This window comes from Cygnus olor, chromosome 4, assembly GCF_009769625.2.
Source record: "Cygnus olor isolate bCygOlo1 chromosome 4, bCygOlo1.pri.v2, whole genome shotgun sequence".
Taxonomy (NCBI): Eukaryota; Metazoa; Chordata; class Aves; order Anseriformes; family Anatidae; genus Cygnus; species Cygnus olor.
This window is the reverse complement of record NC_049172.1, coordinates 58,657,222-58,674,078: the sequence shown is the minus strand read 5'-3', so window position 1 is coordinate 58,674,078 and position 16,857 is coordinate 58,657,222. Positions and strand designations below refer to the sequence as shown.

The 16,857-nt window shown below is 35.0% G+C and overlaps 1 protein-coding gene across 2 annotated transcripts in view; it reads left to right on the top strand.

Moving 5' to 3' along the window:
- PI4K2B (phosphatidylinositol 4-kinase type 2 beta) overlaps positions 1 to 16,857 on the top strand; it is a 21,263-nt gene extending 4,406 nt beyond the window's left edge. For both annotated transcript variants that reach the window (XM_040555229.1, XM_040555228.1), the window contains exons 2-10: positions 1,344 to 1,501; positions 6,597 to 6,797; positions 7,333 to 7,464; positions 8,797 to 8,950; positions 9,938 to 10,005; positions 10,359 to 10,458; positions 11,692 to 11,825; positions 12,904 to 12,963; positions 15,179 to 16,857. In XM_040555229.1, coding sequence (XP_040411163.1) covers positions 1,344 to 1,501; positions 6,597 to 6,797; positions 7,333 to 7,464; positions 8,797 to 8,950; positions 9,938 to 10,005; positions 10,359 to 10,458; positions 11,692 to 11,825; positions 12,904 to 12,963; positions 15,179 to 15,352 — 1,181 coding nt within the window. In that variant the 3' untranslated portion in view covers positions 15,353 to 16,857. The remainder of the gene's footprint in view (positions 1 to 1,343; positions 1,502 to 6,596; positions 6,798 to 7,332; positions 7,465 to 8,796; positions 8,951 to 9,937; positions 10,006 to 10,358; positions 10,459 to 11,691; positions 11,826 to 12,903; positions 12,964 to 15,178) is intronic.

Below are 16,857 nucleotides of genomic sequence, written 5' to 3'. Positions count from 1 at the left end.
AGACTGTGGGGGTGAGCCCTGGTCTCCCGGTTGGGGGTTTACTCAAAAGAGTCATTTTCACAGCTGTTGCAAGAAGAACCTTGAACAACTTTAAGTTCAGAGACTGTGCTAGAAACAAGAAGTGAATGTTACACGTTTTCACAGTGGAAAATTTGATTATTTTAATCTTTGAAGAAGGAAACCAACTTGGAAGACCCTTCCACTTTCAACAGACACCAGTTCTGAGTAAAGCGACATATTTTCACTTGGGGACTATTGGCAAACTGAAAGGAAACTTCTTAAAACTGCCAACATCCTTGTTTTCAGCCATATGTTTTTGTACACCCCCGTCGCCGTAGTGATGGCTTTCTAGTAGCACAGTAGCAACACGAACAAATCCTGTGTTTCAAATATTTCTTTCCTGAGCATACAGCATAATATTTTATTTTTAATTTAATACATTCTTCCTGCAGTTATATTTCGTTTAAGAAGACACATGACTGAAGAATACATTCCCCGAGACAGTAAGGATTCTTATGGTTACAGGTTCTGGAGTTAATGTCAAGGAACTAAAAACTGGCCTCTGAGAAAGCTAGCCTAAAGATATGTTGCAGAAATCTTCAGTTTAAAAACTTGCACACAAAAAAACTGGAAGACGTTTGAAGAGTAACTAAAGTATTAACACCTGCCAACTGCTTTTCTAGTTAATTTTCTAAATGTCCCTTATCTACATAGAGCTGATCTTTTTGTCAGTGTGTGAAGAAGTTCTACAAGTGGTAGTGCTTTAATGCTGGAATGGTGATGGCATGCCATGCGTGATTCGGATGTGGATGCCACTTGTCAGCTCTATGTGTAGCATACTGCTTTTTGAATAGCGTCCTGTCTTAGGAGCAGTTAGTGAACATGCTAGCCAGGCTGTGAGCTGAATAATGTGATACCATCCTAGTAGTGGATAATGGACAAGTTTACTTTGTTAGCTTTTTCTACAAAGGAACAGGAATCTTAATAAAAGTGATATGTAAATCTTTAGTGCATTCATGTATCTTTTATGGGTATTTTTGATTTTTGTCTTATTTTTTTAGGCTTCATTATGTAAATAAATCTTTAAAAAATCATTGGAAAGTATAAACACTTTGCAAGGGTAGTCTCAAATGTTGTAAAAGTGTTGTAGATCTGGCTGAGGTTTATTAGATGTGGGTAGATCAGTGGGCAAGCTTGCACTGATTTAATGGGCTGGATTTTTCAGCCTGCTATTGACAAAGCATTAGCAGGGAAAGCTATTAGTTCTTCTATGTGTTTACTTACGTTGTTATTCATTCTTAGTACAAATTGCACTTAAAATTGCTTATTTCCTTATTTTTCAGGGCATACAGGACACGCTGTTGATATGAATACGTTTTTAGATGATCCAGAATTTGCAGAAATCATTCTGAGAGCAGAGCAAGCTATAGAGTGTGGAGTTTTCCCAGAAAGAATCTCTCAAGGATCCAGTGGGAGCTACTTTGCTAAGGACCCAAAAGGGGTGAGCAAAATATTTCAAATTCAGAGACTCTAACAATTAATTTAAAATGAAACTTATAAATTCCCTTTGAATTGAAAGCCTTTTACCTAAGTTCCTTAATACTTTATGGTATGCCAAAATCTATGTTGGAAAAGTCAACACAAGTAAATATTTGGACTTCACTTATGCTGCAAGATGTTAGAAATGTAAATAACTGTTGTTTCTCTGTTGCAGTTTTATCATGATTTGGATGATCTGCACCAGAGAAATATGGAGGAAATAAAAGGGTCTCTTTAACCTCTGAAAACAATTCAGGGATTTTTTTTTGTGCAGAATCTAACATTTTGTTCTCTGTATACTTCTATGGATTTTGTTTTGAAACAACCGAGCTTCTGATTTGGGTGCTGTTTAGAGTTCTTTAGCAAGCCTTCTATGTTTTTATCTCTTCTTTGTAGATTGTCTTATATTTAAGATGGTTTTGTTTGTTTGCTCCTATATGATTGGTAGACTGGCAAGATGAGCGATACAACCAAATCTGCCTTTTTACTTAGACTTGTCTGCTAAATCTTAACTTGGTAGTTTTTGTTTCCCTTTCTTTCCCTTAGTACTAAATGGAACCTGAAATAGGTATGGTACCATCAAAGAGGTGACAAAGAAGTTAGTTACCTGAACAGATGGCTTGAAAAGTAACATTTGGGTAGAATTCTTTAATAAGATGACATACTTCTTCACACTTCAGACATACTTTCACACTGTTCTCTTCAAATCAGAAATACTTTGCTTACGGACCTGCTCCAAAGAGTGGAGGACTCCAAAACGTTTTCAGCAAATACCAAAAAAACCGTTCCCTATACCTTTGTTGATTTGTTTTATCCAATTTTATTTTAAGTTCCATCAACAATCTTTGTTCTTAGATAGATGTAGGTGTTTGTTAATTCTGAAGATCCTAGTCAAGGTGGACATGGAAACTGTAACACTTCAAGTGCCTAGGTTTTCAGAACGCCTTCGACATCACTTCCTGCATCTCCAAAAAGGTCATTTCCCATTTGTTTAGGGATTATCTTTATTTTTGGTTTAGTTTTTATTCATATTGTTGGTCAGTACAGAATATATTCCTGTTCTGCCACTTACTTTTCATAGATGTCCAGCTTGTTTTAATGCCAGATTTCCGATGATGACATTTACGCTTTTGAGTCAGTGATTGCCTGACTTAATTCAAATAAATACGTGAATAACTTATGTTGTGTTCTCATTCTAAACTTATTGCTAATGTATAGTGGTAGAACTACCTCTAGAAAATCCAAGAACTGCATGTTACAGTTCAGGCTCTTGTGTTCCAGGAACATTTGTTAGCAATGAGCCCCCTCATCCTACTGGAGGAGAGCCTAAGTAGGTTGGGAAGGAGGAGGTCTCTCTTTTTGAAATTGGAAGAATAAAACATTTTTTTCTCTACTCAGTTTATGGGATTCTTGCTTATGCCTAGAATGCTGTTTTTATGAACGCTTGTTCAGTTTCATTAGTTTTTTAACTTCAAGTCCCTTCTCTACTTCATTAATTTAGTTCTTCGTCAATTTTCAGCTTGTATATTTAATATATGCGCTTATTACATCTTAGAATTTTTTTCTGGTGTATATTAATCAAGTAAGGAAGCCGATACTTGTCTAATACTTTTAAAGAATTTATTGCTTAACTTGCTTCTACAGTGTTATGCTAAAAATGCTTTCAAACTGCTTAAGTGGAGTTTTCTTAATGCTGTGCAAAGTGTCTTATTCTTTGAAAGTTAGGGCCAATAGGGCTAGAAAAGTCATTCTTGTTGTGTATCTCCATGTGCGTAAATATCTTTGATGAGGAGATGCTTGAGGCTCACAGTGTCCAGGGGCTAATGAGAACTTAAGCGTCATTTTTGTAACCATAGTATTACGGATGGAGCACCTTGTTTCTTTGTTTCTTATGTGGTGATTCGTTTGGTTTCATTTCTGTTTTGCAGTGAGGTGTTGGTTTTGTTCCCAGGAGTGACTTGCTCACCTCTCCCCACTTCATGCAGGTCATTGATTTGAATGTGTCTAGGAGAAGGGAAGACTTAAACTAAAAATTTGGTGATTTTTTTTTAATGGAGGCCAGAAAGCTTTCATTGCAAAATATGAAAGTATTTACTACCATGACTGAGAATAATACTGAATTCCTAGCTTACTTTGAATTTTGCTTTTGTTCTTCGTGCCTAGACCTTATCTAAATCTGTTATCCGTATTAAAGGTCTGATTAAAAAATATCATTTTGCCACTACTGTGACTCCCATTTGTAGAATGGATTTCACGTCCTGTTTGACGGAGTGTTGCATCATCCTACTTCAGACCAGTTTTGTGACTTGCTTTCTCCTACTCTTCTCGAGTAATCTTCTCGTTATGTGGGAAAGAGCTTATTAAAAGACGCACTCAGCCTTCTTACTGGTCAGCTTCTGCAGTGTTTACCCACACTAATACCAGCTTAGAGCTAAGACGTTGCCACTAGGTCATCTTACTGATTTAATTCTTCCAGAAATATAAAACTAAATTTGTCTAATTAAAATTATCACCTTTGTGTATTTTATTGGCATAGTTCTATACTGATAAGCAGCAGTTCGGTACTTGAGCAGCACTCTTGCTGAAATGATGAATATTTCTGCATTCGTTGCTCACTGTGTAACCAGGGAAGAAAAAGACATCGTCTGCTGCAAACACAAACTCTTCTGCAAGGTGTTTTTGACTGTCCAGCTCTTGGCTAACTGGTAATGTCAATGGAGCCTGTCTAGAAATTGGTTTCGGCTTGCACAATGACGGCTGGCCTGTCTACTTACTGAGCTGTCTGGTTTTGCTCTGGTCCTCAACATCAGTGGCTCTGAAAAATTTATCATGACTCAAACTTCAGGGAAAACTTGAAAATCATATCTCGATTTGATGGTACAGCACAGTGTGGTCCAGGCGAGTACTGGAACGAGCTAAGCTCCTTCTTGGAACATTCAGTTTGCGGGAAGTGTTACCCAGAGAGTGACTCAGAAAGGAGATATGAATGGCTTGGCATATACTACCACATACACCACTGCGTCTCTGGGAAACAGAAAGCTGCTAGCTTTGTTTTGAGCAGGCAGGTACGTGTGATTCAACAGGAATATTTAAATAACTTCTTAACAATTCTAAACCTAACGTTGGGGTTTTGACTGAAGCAGTATACCAAGTACATTCAGTTTCCAAAGCATTGTGACTTTTTAAAAAGGCCAATTACTGATGTATTATGTGCAGAGAACATAGGTTTGCATCCCGGACTGTCATGTCACAGAGAATGCTTATTGTAAACATAAAAGCCTTTTGTGGAGGCCTAAATTGAATAATAAATGTTCCCTTGCATAGAATTTGCTTGCGATTCTGAAGATACTCTTGGAATCGCAGATAGCAGCATGTTGAAAACATAAGAGAACTTTTGTCACTATGTTTCCTCTTGATAGGAAGCTTTATTTTATAGGATGAATGCAAATAGTGATATTTTGTAACTTCTTTGTTCTGGTAGTTGATGGGATGACTCCAACCGGATGGGCAGGACAGGTGCTGTACTAGTGTCTGGTGGCTTGTGTACTGTTTACAAATGGAATGAAGCAAATTCCCTGTAGCTAATTTTGTCCAAAGCGGGATTAAAGGCAGGTCCAGAACAACTAGCTAGTTCATCTCCATAATCTAGCAGAACTGGCAGTTCATGGAAAAGGATGCTAGTTTCTGACAGGCAGCAAACTTATTTATGACTTGTAGTGTAAAACAGCTACAAAAACTGTGGTATGGCTACCATCCGTGTTTGGTTTATTGAGAGAGTCGCTTTTTTTTTGGTAAAGATTCAGAAAAATTAGTATGTGAAAATATTTTAAATGGTTGTTTTCAATATTTGTTAGATAGGACCATTAGGCTAGAGTTTATCACACGTAATTGGAAGGTTATATATTTCAGTGTAATAAGAATCTTGCGGTTTGAAGTTAACAAATATAGACTCCTGTGTAGGAGGCACCTTGAGAAATCATCTCTTTAAGACAATCGTGCTTTACAGCACAGGCATTAACAGGATTCCTGATGAATGCATGGCTAACATGTTCTTAGTGGCATCCTGTTTTGGAGACAGCACAACCCAGGAGTTTGTTCTAGTCTGGTTCAAAAGAGTTTTGCTTTGTATTTTATCTGCTGGCTTTTAAGCATATGGTTTCTTGTTTCATTAACAGTAAATGTGTTATTTGTTTCTCTATAGCAAGCTGTTGCATGGTTCATTTTGTGTCTCGTTTTCTGTTCTTTAGACTAAACAATCTCAGTTCATACAATCTTTCATTATTCACATTTTTCTGCTTATGCTCATTGTTTTTTTCAATTTTCTCCAGTTACTTCACAGATTTCTTGAAGTATAATGTCCAAAATTGAACATGGTACTTTGAGTAATTTTAAGCTTTGGCTCAATGTCTCCAATGAAAATAGTGGCTGATAGTATGAATTGTCAGCTTTGAGGCAAGGAATCTACAGCAGTAGTAAATTACACCACTCTTTGGAATTGCAAAGTGCAGTTTTTTATTTTGATCTATTCCCACTAAAAGCAATAAATGAATACAAAATATAAAATGTAACACTTGATTATTTGCATTGTGTATATTTGTTGCTTTCCTGGAACCATTTTGTCTCTGTCTGGAATATCTAATCAATCAATCAGGCTGAAACTGCTTTTTGAAGCTACTTTTAAAAGCTCTTTTCTATTCTAAAATGCAGTCCTTTTTAATTTTGTAAAACTAGTAAGTGTTAGCTGATTTTGATTTTCTGTTATGAAGAGTTTAATTTGAATTTGTGCTACTTCTAGAAAAGCGTTCAGTGATGCATCTATTAGATATATCTTTTATTAGATCTATTATTATTGTCTTTTTATTATATATTAGATCTATATTATTATCTTTTTATATATCTTTTGTTAGATATAGTTTTATGATGTTATCTAAAAAGAGCAATTGTAAAATGCAATGGTTAGTATTTAAAATTATTTTGGAAACTATTTAACTGAAAGTATTGGTTAATATTTTGCAACTTAAAGCATTCATAGTTTAGTTTTATATTATTTATCCTAGAAAACTATTGGAGTATTCAAACCAAAATCTGAAGAGCCTTATGGACATCTAAATCCAAAATGGACCAAATATTTTCACAAGATTTGTTGTCCTTGCTGCTTTGGCAGAGGCTGCCTCGTTCCAAATCAGGGATATCTCTCTGAAGCTGGTGCCTATCTTGTAGATGACAAGCTGGGGCTAGGAGTTGTACCCAAAACTAAGGTAAAAGTTCAAATATATAAATTATTGAATGCAAATATACAGTCACAGATGTGTCAGTCTCTGGACTGTGGTTGTGAAGACATCTTTGTGTATCATGCATTAGCCCTGAGTCAATTACAGGCTATTGCAAGTCCTAGTGCACAGTGGTTTAGCGTAGAAACAGTGACTGTATGTTTTTTGTTTTACAGGGTAAGTCTGAGAGCTTAATTCTTCTTTTTTTTTTTTTTGAACTACTTCAGCTGTTAGTATTTTCTTCTATTTTTGTGCTTTGTAATTTGGTGTGAAGCATCAGGGTTGCAAAAGGCAGCATATAAAGATTCCAATTTAAATGTATTTCATCACATTTCTGTTTGGGATATGTAAAATCGCAAATATTCACCTTTTCCTATAAAACTTGCCTGTTGGAAATGCCTGATGCTTCCTTTTTGCTTTCTTTGCAACTGAGCATAAAATTTTCTGTTAATCTGTAAATAAAATGATAAAGAACTGTGCTGTGTTTTTAACATTTGTAATGGGTATGTTTTCATATTTTAAGGTTGTCTGGCTTGTCAGTGAGACCTTTAATTACAGTGCAATAGATCGTGCAAAGTCAAGAGGAAAAAAATACGCTTTAGAGAAAGTGCCAAAAGTTGGTAAAAAATTTAATCGAATTGGACTACCTCCTAAGGTAAGATTAAAGATAAGCGATCTGTGTGTTTCCTTACTCATTGCAAAACCTTGAATAATAAAAAAACCTTCAACAGTAGAAGAAAAAGCTTGTTGCCTATTTAAAAATTATTTCTGAATGATTGATGGTTGATATAACTGTTACTAGGCAAAATCTAACCACACTTATAGCATTTCTTCTCTTAGACTATATTTATGATCTAACCATTTTTATAGCAGTTTGCAGGCTAGCTTTTCTGTTGGAGGAGAAAAGCACATTAAAATATTGTACCTCCCTCTTTCTGCTTTTCTTGACTGTTTAGTGACATTCCCTTCAGTGTCTTTTTATATATTGCATAATTGTTTCTCCCATTGGTATTTATCTAATTCTTTCATATTTCCTAAATCTTTCTCTCCCTTCTATTTGTTTTTCTTCTTTCAGGTATCCTATTGTTACGTTCATCCTACCTTCCTTCTTGTGTACATTACTTCACTGACAAAAACTTCTCATCTTTCTTGTATCCCCAGAACCTCACCACAGTGCCTACTCCTAATCTTTAAAAACATAGATTATGTATAGCTCTGGTACTTGTCATTTCAAGCAATTTTGATTCATGTGACACATGTTATGCAAGCTGGTATCAGCGTGGTTACTCGACACACTGTATATTCATCCACATCTCAGCATGTGTGCATCTATCTGCATTTTATGTCTCAAATATAATCCCTCTTTTCAATTTTAATCTTGAGCATCTTTGCTGTTGCCGACACATATGGAGTCTATTCAGTCTGTAGTTTTATTCCTTGGACTCTTGGGAAATGTATTTCAGGCATTTCATGCAAAAAGTATCTGTCTTGAAAAAAAAGTAACCAAAGCTGCTGGTCTCATCAATGAACATACAAGCTTTTCAGAGAGGAAGATTTTTCTGCTGTAAATTTTGGTGAGTTTCCTATGAACTGGTGAACCAACTGTTCCCAATGAAAGAGAATAGATTGTATTTCTTCCTCTTTACTTGAAATATTGCTCGTAATACCAGATGTTCATTAATGTTGGTTTGTCCGGCTATGCTTTGTTCCTGGTAAACTCATTGAGTACTTAAACACATTAAGAAACAAACCAAACAAAAAAAAATGCTAATGATAGGAGATTTTTTTTTTTTAAGAATTTAGGAGTGAAAAAGAAAACACTTAATCTTTTTTTTTGTATGTATATGACTCCTGCTAGGTGGTTCTGTGTAATATTTCCAGTGTTCTGTACTTTGAAAGGATATCATCAATTTTTCTGTTAAAGATAAAATTATTTAAATGGACCTATGTGGGAGTGTTTTCCAAATACAGTTCATTAATGTTTCAGGTTGGCTCCTTCCAGCTGTTTGTTGAAGGATATAAGGAAGCTGACTACTGGCTCAGGAAGTTTGAAACTGATCCTTTACCTGAAAACACACGGAAAGAATTCCAGTCACAGTTTGAAAGACTGGTTATCTTAGATTATGTCATCAGAAATACAGGTATCATAGTGTCCTGCAGTATGTCCCTATTCTCTTGACACAGAAATGGTAAATAATGCTGACTGAAAGCTATCGATGAAGGTGTTAATGCATTTCAAATGTTTGTCTTGCAAGTGAAGGCCAGAATGCTGCATTTAAAACTTCTTAAAAACCACAAAACTTCAGATGCAAACATTACATGTTAGAATATGACAAAATCCAAACAACTTTATGTTGGATCAACAGCAACCTTTTGTTGGATCAACATTAAATATTAGAATGACTATATCCAAACAATGTTTTTATTTAATTTAAGAGTTCAAAAACAAATACTTCTTTCATTTCACTTCAGTTGTGTCAGTTGGCTATTAACTTGTTTCCCCAAATTAGGGTAAGAGATGATGGGGGTTCAGGAAGGATAAGAGAAGCCACAACTACCATTCCTTTTATGCTAAGCTGGATACCACTAACAGCACACTTTCACATCAGTGCAAAATGCTTTGTATTCATTGTGACCAGGCACTGAAGTACAACTGCGATGCATCTCTGTACTCCTGGGTTCATGTTTCTTTCACTCAGAGGCTGAGATTCTTCTTTTGACTTTGTAGGTGATTAATTTTTCCTCTGAAATGCAAAGGCAGTTTTATCGAAATGTTTCCTTTGTTGCTTCATCTGAGCTGTGCATCTTTAGTGTTCTTCAGGCATGCCAGCACCCTAGGATATTTCTTTATTGATGTTTTACTGTATATTCATCCAGTTAGGGAACCTAAAGAAGTAATATATAGTTAAGAATGCTTGGTAAATTTTCAGTCATTCCAGCAAATCAGTTACCTTAAAGGTTTTATTAAAGGTAAAACGTGTTGATTTGGTGGGGAGGGGTTGTGTGTGAACGGTTTTGCCTGACTCTGTTGGTAAATCCTCAGTTTACAATATTAGTCTTTCTATATAATTTTAGATGCTCGTTACTTTGTAAATGACGTGTTGTGACATGCATTTTCTTGTTTAAAGACAGAGGTAATGATAACTGGTTAGTCAGGTACGAAAAACAAGATGATGGGCCTGATCTGTCAGATAAGGTAAGAAAATATTCTGAAACACTCTGAACTGTTCTGTATCTTGTTCTTGCCTGGGATTAAGTAAATGGCTTTAATCCTGGTACATAGTCTTAAGAAATCTGATACTGCAAATTATTCTAGGCAAAGTGAATGGAAAAGCTATTTGGATTAGACTAGTCTGAATAGAGCACTGCTGGAAGTTATTCTTGTTCTTTTTTTCTTTACTAGTTTGGACTATAGTAATAAAACTGTCTGCTGTTTCTTAAATACATTTCTACAGCTATTCCTGTGCTGCTTATCTTGTATTTGTATTTTAATGTATATCGCTATTTTTGTAAGCACATAAGCATCCCTTTGAAATATTCCTTCCCTAGGATATCCAGTGGACTGTAGCTGAAGAATCTACTATTAAAATTGCTGCAATTGACAATGGATTAGCTTTTCCTTTTAAGCATCCTGATGAGTGGAGGGCGTGTAAGTATTGCATTCTTCAATAATTTGGGGAGAGTAACTTCTAAATAAGTATTTGCAGTCTGGTTTCATAGTTTCTTACTATTATAACCCATCACTGTAGTTATATATCGAATCTTTAAATAATAGCATACTTTACTTCAGAAAGTTAGCAACAAATTGTATTTCTGCAGTGGCATATGTGGTTTCATCCTTGTTAATGTGTGTTTTTGTTAACCCTTAAAACAGTGTGTAAACTGGTAGTGGAACTGAAAAAATACCAGTGTTTCTCACATTTTTCTCTTAATGTCATAGAAAATGACTCGAGTGTAAGGATATGCAAATTGTCTCTCTAACGGCAAATTTTCTATTTCAAAAGTATTTTAAGGGTATTGTTTTAAGTGAATAAGCAGACAATCTGCATGTTATTTTTACTTGTCTTCAGCTTTAGCTTAGTAATCTCCAGTTAATACTATGTCCAAGCAGATCGGATATTGACGTTTCTAATAAATCTAGATTGCATCTGAAAACATCTCTGACTACTTAGAATTTAGAGGGAAGTGCCTGGCAGGGCTTGCAATTATTTGTCTGAACTATTAGCCAAACGGGTAATTATGACTTAAGTGTGGGCTAGTTTTGTGGGTAAAAGGCTAGCTAATTACCCCACTCACAGCTCTGTGTAGTCCTAGACATCTTGATACTCAATAGCTGCTGTCCCAAGGTATCTCTCTGCTACAGTCAGTTCTGCAGACATGGCAATGCCTCCTTCCCTTAAAGGTGGTAGGAAACTTGGCAATGCTTGCCTTCTCTTGAAAAAGCTGATTAATAGCAGCTACGTGAAAAGTTGAGAATATTTTTCAGTGTACTTAGAAGAAGGCATCTTAATAAAAACAAAAGTCTGTTAAAAATAGGTACTTTTTTGTTCTTCAGTATAAATTGAACATCTGAAAGATTTCTGATTGTAGCCATTATTTTATTCCAGAGGAAACTGCATTACTGCACAAGGAGAAAGCTTCTACTTCTGTTCACAGTATTTAGTTATTGCTTAAACTAAATACTTAAATATGTTTTCACTGTTTGGAAAAAAGCTAAGTAGTTGCTTTTGTAATTGCAGCCAGATGAGGTATGTGGGGCAACAGGCAATGCTGTGAAAAAGTGTGTGTTACTGAAAACTTTCAGGAGCAAACACAGCAGTGGTAAGCATTTAAAAATTTAATTTTGCCTGTTAATCTGAAAACATGTTTTACCTACATTTAGATCCCTTTCACTGGGCTTGGCTTCCTCAAGCACAAGTTCCCTTCTCTCAGGAGACCAGAGACTTAGTTCTTCCTCGCATCTCTGATATGAACTTCGTACAGGATCTTTGTGAAGATCTTCATGAACTATTTAAAGTGAGTAGGTTGCCATGAATTTGACATTACTGAAGTACCTAACTGTTCCATTGCAAGTATTAGCTGTTTTTTCTTTTTATGATTTTAACTTGTGTATGCCATGAAGCAGCTTTAACACTGGCATGGGTTTATATAATTAGAGGAAACTGTCACCGTTGTGACTAATCAGCCCATCTGAACACATAATTAATTTTTATATATTTAAGTATCACATAATTAAGTCTAGTTAATTTTTATATCTCAAATATCTGTAAGGATTCCATTTAACATACCTCTGTAGTGTGTATACACTTAAACTGTATCAGCCCAAGAAATCTTACATGTAATATAACTTACAGTACCTGTATACCTTCTATATACTTAATTTTACATACTTTTATTGTGTAAAGCTGATACTGAAATCTTGACCATTGTTATTTTAAATGAGTTTTCAAGTGAAAACTTTGTCAAATTTATTTTAAAGATACTGAAACTGTGCTACAACATTGACGTGTAATGGAATCTCCTTGTCTGAAACATTCCATAAACAATTATGTGTTTTGGTAGAGAACTTGTAAAATTCACTAATGTATCTCATGATCGTTTGGATTATTCCACTTGAACGGGGTGGAAAAAAAGCATGTAACTTCAAACTTAATGAAAATGCAGCAGTAACTTCAAAGCTAGATCCTGAAATGCTGCCACTAATATTTTCATCTGACTCAGCTGCATTCAAAGTGACTCTGGGTTTTCTGTTAAACCCAGTAGAATTTGAAGGATTTAATAAAACTGGAGGAGGAAGAGGTATTCCATTTGCAGAGTAAAGGTGTGGGTCCAAGTAGTTTAGCACTGGCGTTTAATGCATAGGTAGGCCGGCTTAAGTGGTATTTATTGATATATTCTACTTTTATGATCTGATAAATCATTTGTTTTCATGTATGCAAATTTTCTGCAATAAGTGGACTCTTCTGAAATTTGTTGTGTTGGCAAATATGACCGTGCATAAGATGAACTTGATTAATTTGCATGCCAAATGCACAGCTGAAAACAAATGGGTCATTTCCTATAGTAACTTTCTTTTTTTTTGTTTTTAATAAAGACCGATAAAGGATTTGACAAGGCTACTTTTGAAAACCAAATGTCTGTTATGAGGGGGCAGGTAAGACTGCATTTTAAAATATATATATATATATTTAATTTGTCATCACTTCTCAGATGTTAATTTTTGTATCTCGGGGGTGGGGGGGACGCAAACTCCTATACATTTGAAAGACACTTGAAGGTCTTTTAATCTAAGACTAAATTTCTTTCTAGAGGTTGTTCTTATTGGCATATACTCAAGACAACAGCATGTACTGTTTTGTTTTTTTCTTTTATAAAAGATTTTCTGAAATGTAATTGGAGGTTTGGTGTCTTTTTTTTGGGGGGGGAGCAGTGAATGGAGATATACATACCTGTATATGCTTAGAAGGTATTTTAAAAAACAATCCACCAAAGAATAGTCATGAATTTGGATGGAAAAAAATGGTGGGAAATTTAGGTATGTTACTAAATATGACTTAATTTTGGAGGATTAACTTCATTAATGTTTTACAAGGAAGAAATGAGGTAATAGAATTTCTTCATCCTAGCAGATGTCAGAACCAGTGATTAGCAAAGTAACTCAGGTATTTCCAGATTAGAAATTTGGTGACAATTAAGCCTTTTTTTTTTTTTAAGAACACTGAAGCAAGGGAGGAAAAGGTTTTCTCCATCTCCTTGCTGCTTTAAAATTGGTGTGATGTGCTAGAAAACAAGCTTTAGCTAAAACTTTAGTTCAATTCATTCTGGAGTAAGCTAGGCATAAACCAGTGATTTCTGAAAACAACTAGATGAATTAATAGTCCTTTTAGCCCTGAATTTACTGAGAGTGACTCCTGTATTCTTAAATTCAGCATGGGTACTTTAAAGCCAGACATTCATAACTCCAGGAGTGGCTTAATCTGACTTTTTTTCCTATATCAGGAAGTGCCTTGCACAAGACTACTGTTCTTAGTCAAACATAGTCTCGGTTAACGTTAGTTTTGTGTGTTGGCTAAAAGCCAACAAACCTTATTCCATTTAACTATTAATAGTTATTTCTGAAATAATTATTTGGAGAAGTTTGTGCAGTTGCTGGAAGCACGCTGAAGTATTCATCCATCTTAAACTGGGTTAAGTGGCTTTTTGTGATGAATCGATTGGCTACAGGGAATCTGTTCTTTAAGAAAAAGCTACAGGGAAAAAGCTAATTTCTATAATTGTGAGAGATCTAGCTAAGGATGTCTAAACTAATTTCCCCCTAAAAAGGCTGAATCTGGACCCTTTCTTCCAATGTTTTCTTGGGGGGGATTTCAGCAGAGAATTTTAAAAAAACTTTTCTACCTTTGCAAGAATGTCACTGCAAATGATGCCTTCTAGCAATGATATTTAGACTTACTTTTTTTTTTTTTTTTTACACCAAAAGCATGTTTCAAGTAAGTTTATAGAAAAATTGGATAACTACATTGATTATGAAAGAAGATAGTAATCTTTAGTTAAGGCTGTTTGGCATGATAGCCAAAATACCTGTTAAAATACGTTGTTAAAAAAGAAGAACCTAAATGTAAGAATGATAAAGGGCAATGTATTTTGTATGTTAGGCTTCAGGCAACTTTAAATCTGAGGAACTGAAAGTAGTTAGAAGCATGTTGTTGTGAAGCAGGGGAAAAATTCTGGGAAGAGTTTCAAACCCAACTTAAACAATTCTCAAGAATATAGCAATTATGCAACCAAGTAATGCAGACCTACGGAGGATTGCCTTAGAACTTAGGAAATGTAAGTGAAAAGAGGAGTTTCTAGAAGAGCCGATTTGCATTAAGCCATGCTAAGGAATTTCTGTCAGGGTTCTTCAGCCATGGAAGTGTGGAATGAACAGAAGGTCAGTGAGTTGCACAAGGGAAGAGACATTGTGCCAGAGGGGAAAAAAAGGGGTTGAGATTACAGCTAATGCAAGTACGTCAGCAAAACTGAATTTGAATACTTGCTGTAGTTTACAGTAAGGATAATATTGAACATGGAGCAAATTATCAGGGTAGATAGTGAGCATTGAAGTTTTGGAAGTAATAATTTACTTATAGATTTGTCTATAATCCTCTCTAAAAATTGGAAGAGGATTAACATAATAAAAGAGTAAGATAGTCAAATAGCAGTTGGATGTCATAATGTTACCAAATAAGGTATTTCTACTTGGAATTGATAAATCAATTCTGTAGAAGACTGTGTTGTTGAATAAAGTGAGTGACAGCTAAACCTATAAGCCTGTTAGCCACAGATTAATTTGTGTGCCCTCACCTTACCTGCTTTTACTCTTTTAGATACTAAACCTTACTCAGGCATTAAAGGATGGAAAAAGTCCCATTCAGCTTGTTCAGATGCCACGTGTGATTGTGGAGCGAAGTAGCACTGGAAGTCAGGGCCGAATTGTTCATCTGAGTAACACGTTCACACAGACCTTTCATAGCAGGAAGCCTTTCTTTTCCTCCTGGTAGCAACAGAAATATATGGGAAGAGTAAGCTTCTCTAACTGTAGTAAGCTACTTCTGTGTAAAGGCTCCGCAATAATGTACTTCTGCTGTATACCAAGAGCTCCGACTGCCGACACCTCAGTACTTAAATTCTAAAAGACTTAAGAAATGTATTTTGAATGTAATAAGTTTACAATTTTTGTGTCAAAATTGTGAATTCATATGTCAGGGAATGAGAAGAACTTGTCCTTACTGTATTTTTATAGGCTAAATTAATGTATTCTGAATAATACTAAAGGAAAGATGCACAGTTTGCATATGCTGAGAAACTACTTTTGAATACAACAGGAATTCTTTTTGTTTAGTATAAATGTGAGAACCTATACCCTATCAATTTCTTTTTATATGCTCTTTAAAAAAAAAAAAGTGCAAAATGTTATCTTTGTGAAAATGCTTTTCCTTGGAATTTCTTCCTGATGTTTTAAGCTGTTTATAGATTTTTCATAGGCTAGTTACTTGAAAAAAGTCATGCACTTAAGAAAATAATAATAATAAAAAACCTGCTATGGAGACACAAGTGAAAGAAAGGGAGAAGGGAAAATATGCTTCATGTAGATTTTTTTTTTGCACATGGGGACCAAAAATGGTTAAATAGTTTTCAGTTGAATTATAGCAAAATTCATCCCCAGTAAGTACACACAGTTTCTACTGTGACAAAATGAACTGAGTGTACATTTCAAAGGGTGAAGCTTCACCTGTAGCTTTTAGAACTCGTGTATTTAATTACACGTATGGAAAATGTGAGATTTTTCTTGTGATGAATCTATGAAGAATTGCACAGTGTTACAGGTTGGATTCTCGATATGAATATAAATGTGTTCATCAGTCACCAAAGTGGTTCTTCACTGTTAATCACAGAAGCACTATTCATCTCAAAGCCTGTCTGCCTTCTGAATTTCTATCCAAACACACTATTATTTTTTGACTGGAAAAAAAAAATACTGTAATACATAGAGCACAGAGACTTATAATTGGACTCTTAGCAATGTCATGCTTATTTGCCAATTTTCATTTATGTTTAAGTTGTGTCTTAAGACTTGATGGTCATGCTTCTAGATCCATGGCTTATGTTACATGATAAATATTTTGGTAATTTTCTGGACAGTGAAGACTGGGAATGGGAGAAAATTGCTGCTTTTATGAAACCTTCAGTATTTCAGACATTGCTGTATTTTGTAATTCTAAGCAATACTGTTGAACTCAAATAATAAAATGCTTGTATTTTATATAATTTTGAGTGGATGTAAATATTAATGTAGCATGTTAGCAATTCACATGATTAACTGAATTGTTTAAGCCTTAAATGTAAAACTTACTGTGCGGTGGAGTTCAAAATGAGACTGAAATGACCACCTTTATAAACTTTCCATGATTTGTTTTTATCCAAACAGTTTATTAAAATTTAAAGAAGGTATTTACGTACCAGACCTCCTACTGAAGAAAATAAATGTCATAGTTGAAAATGCACA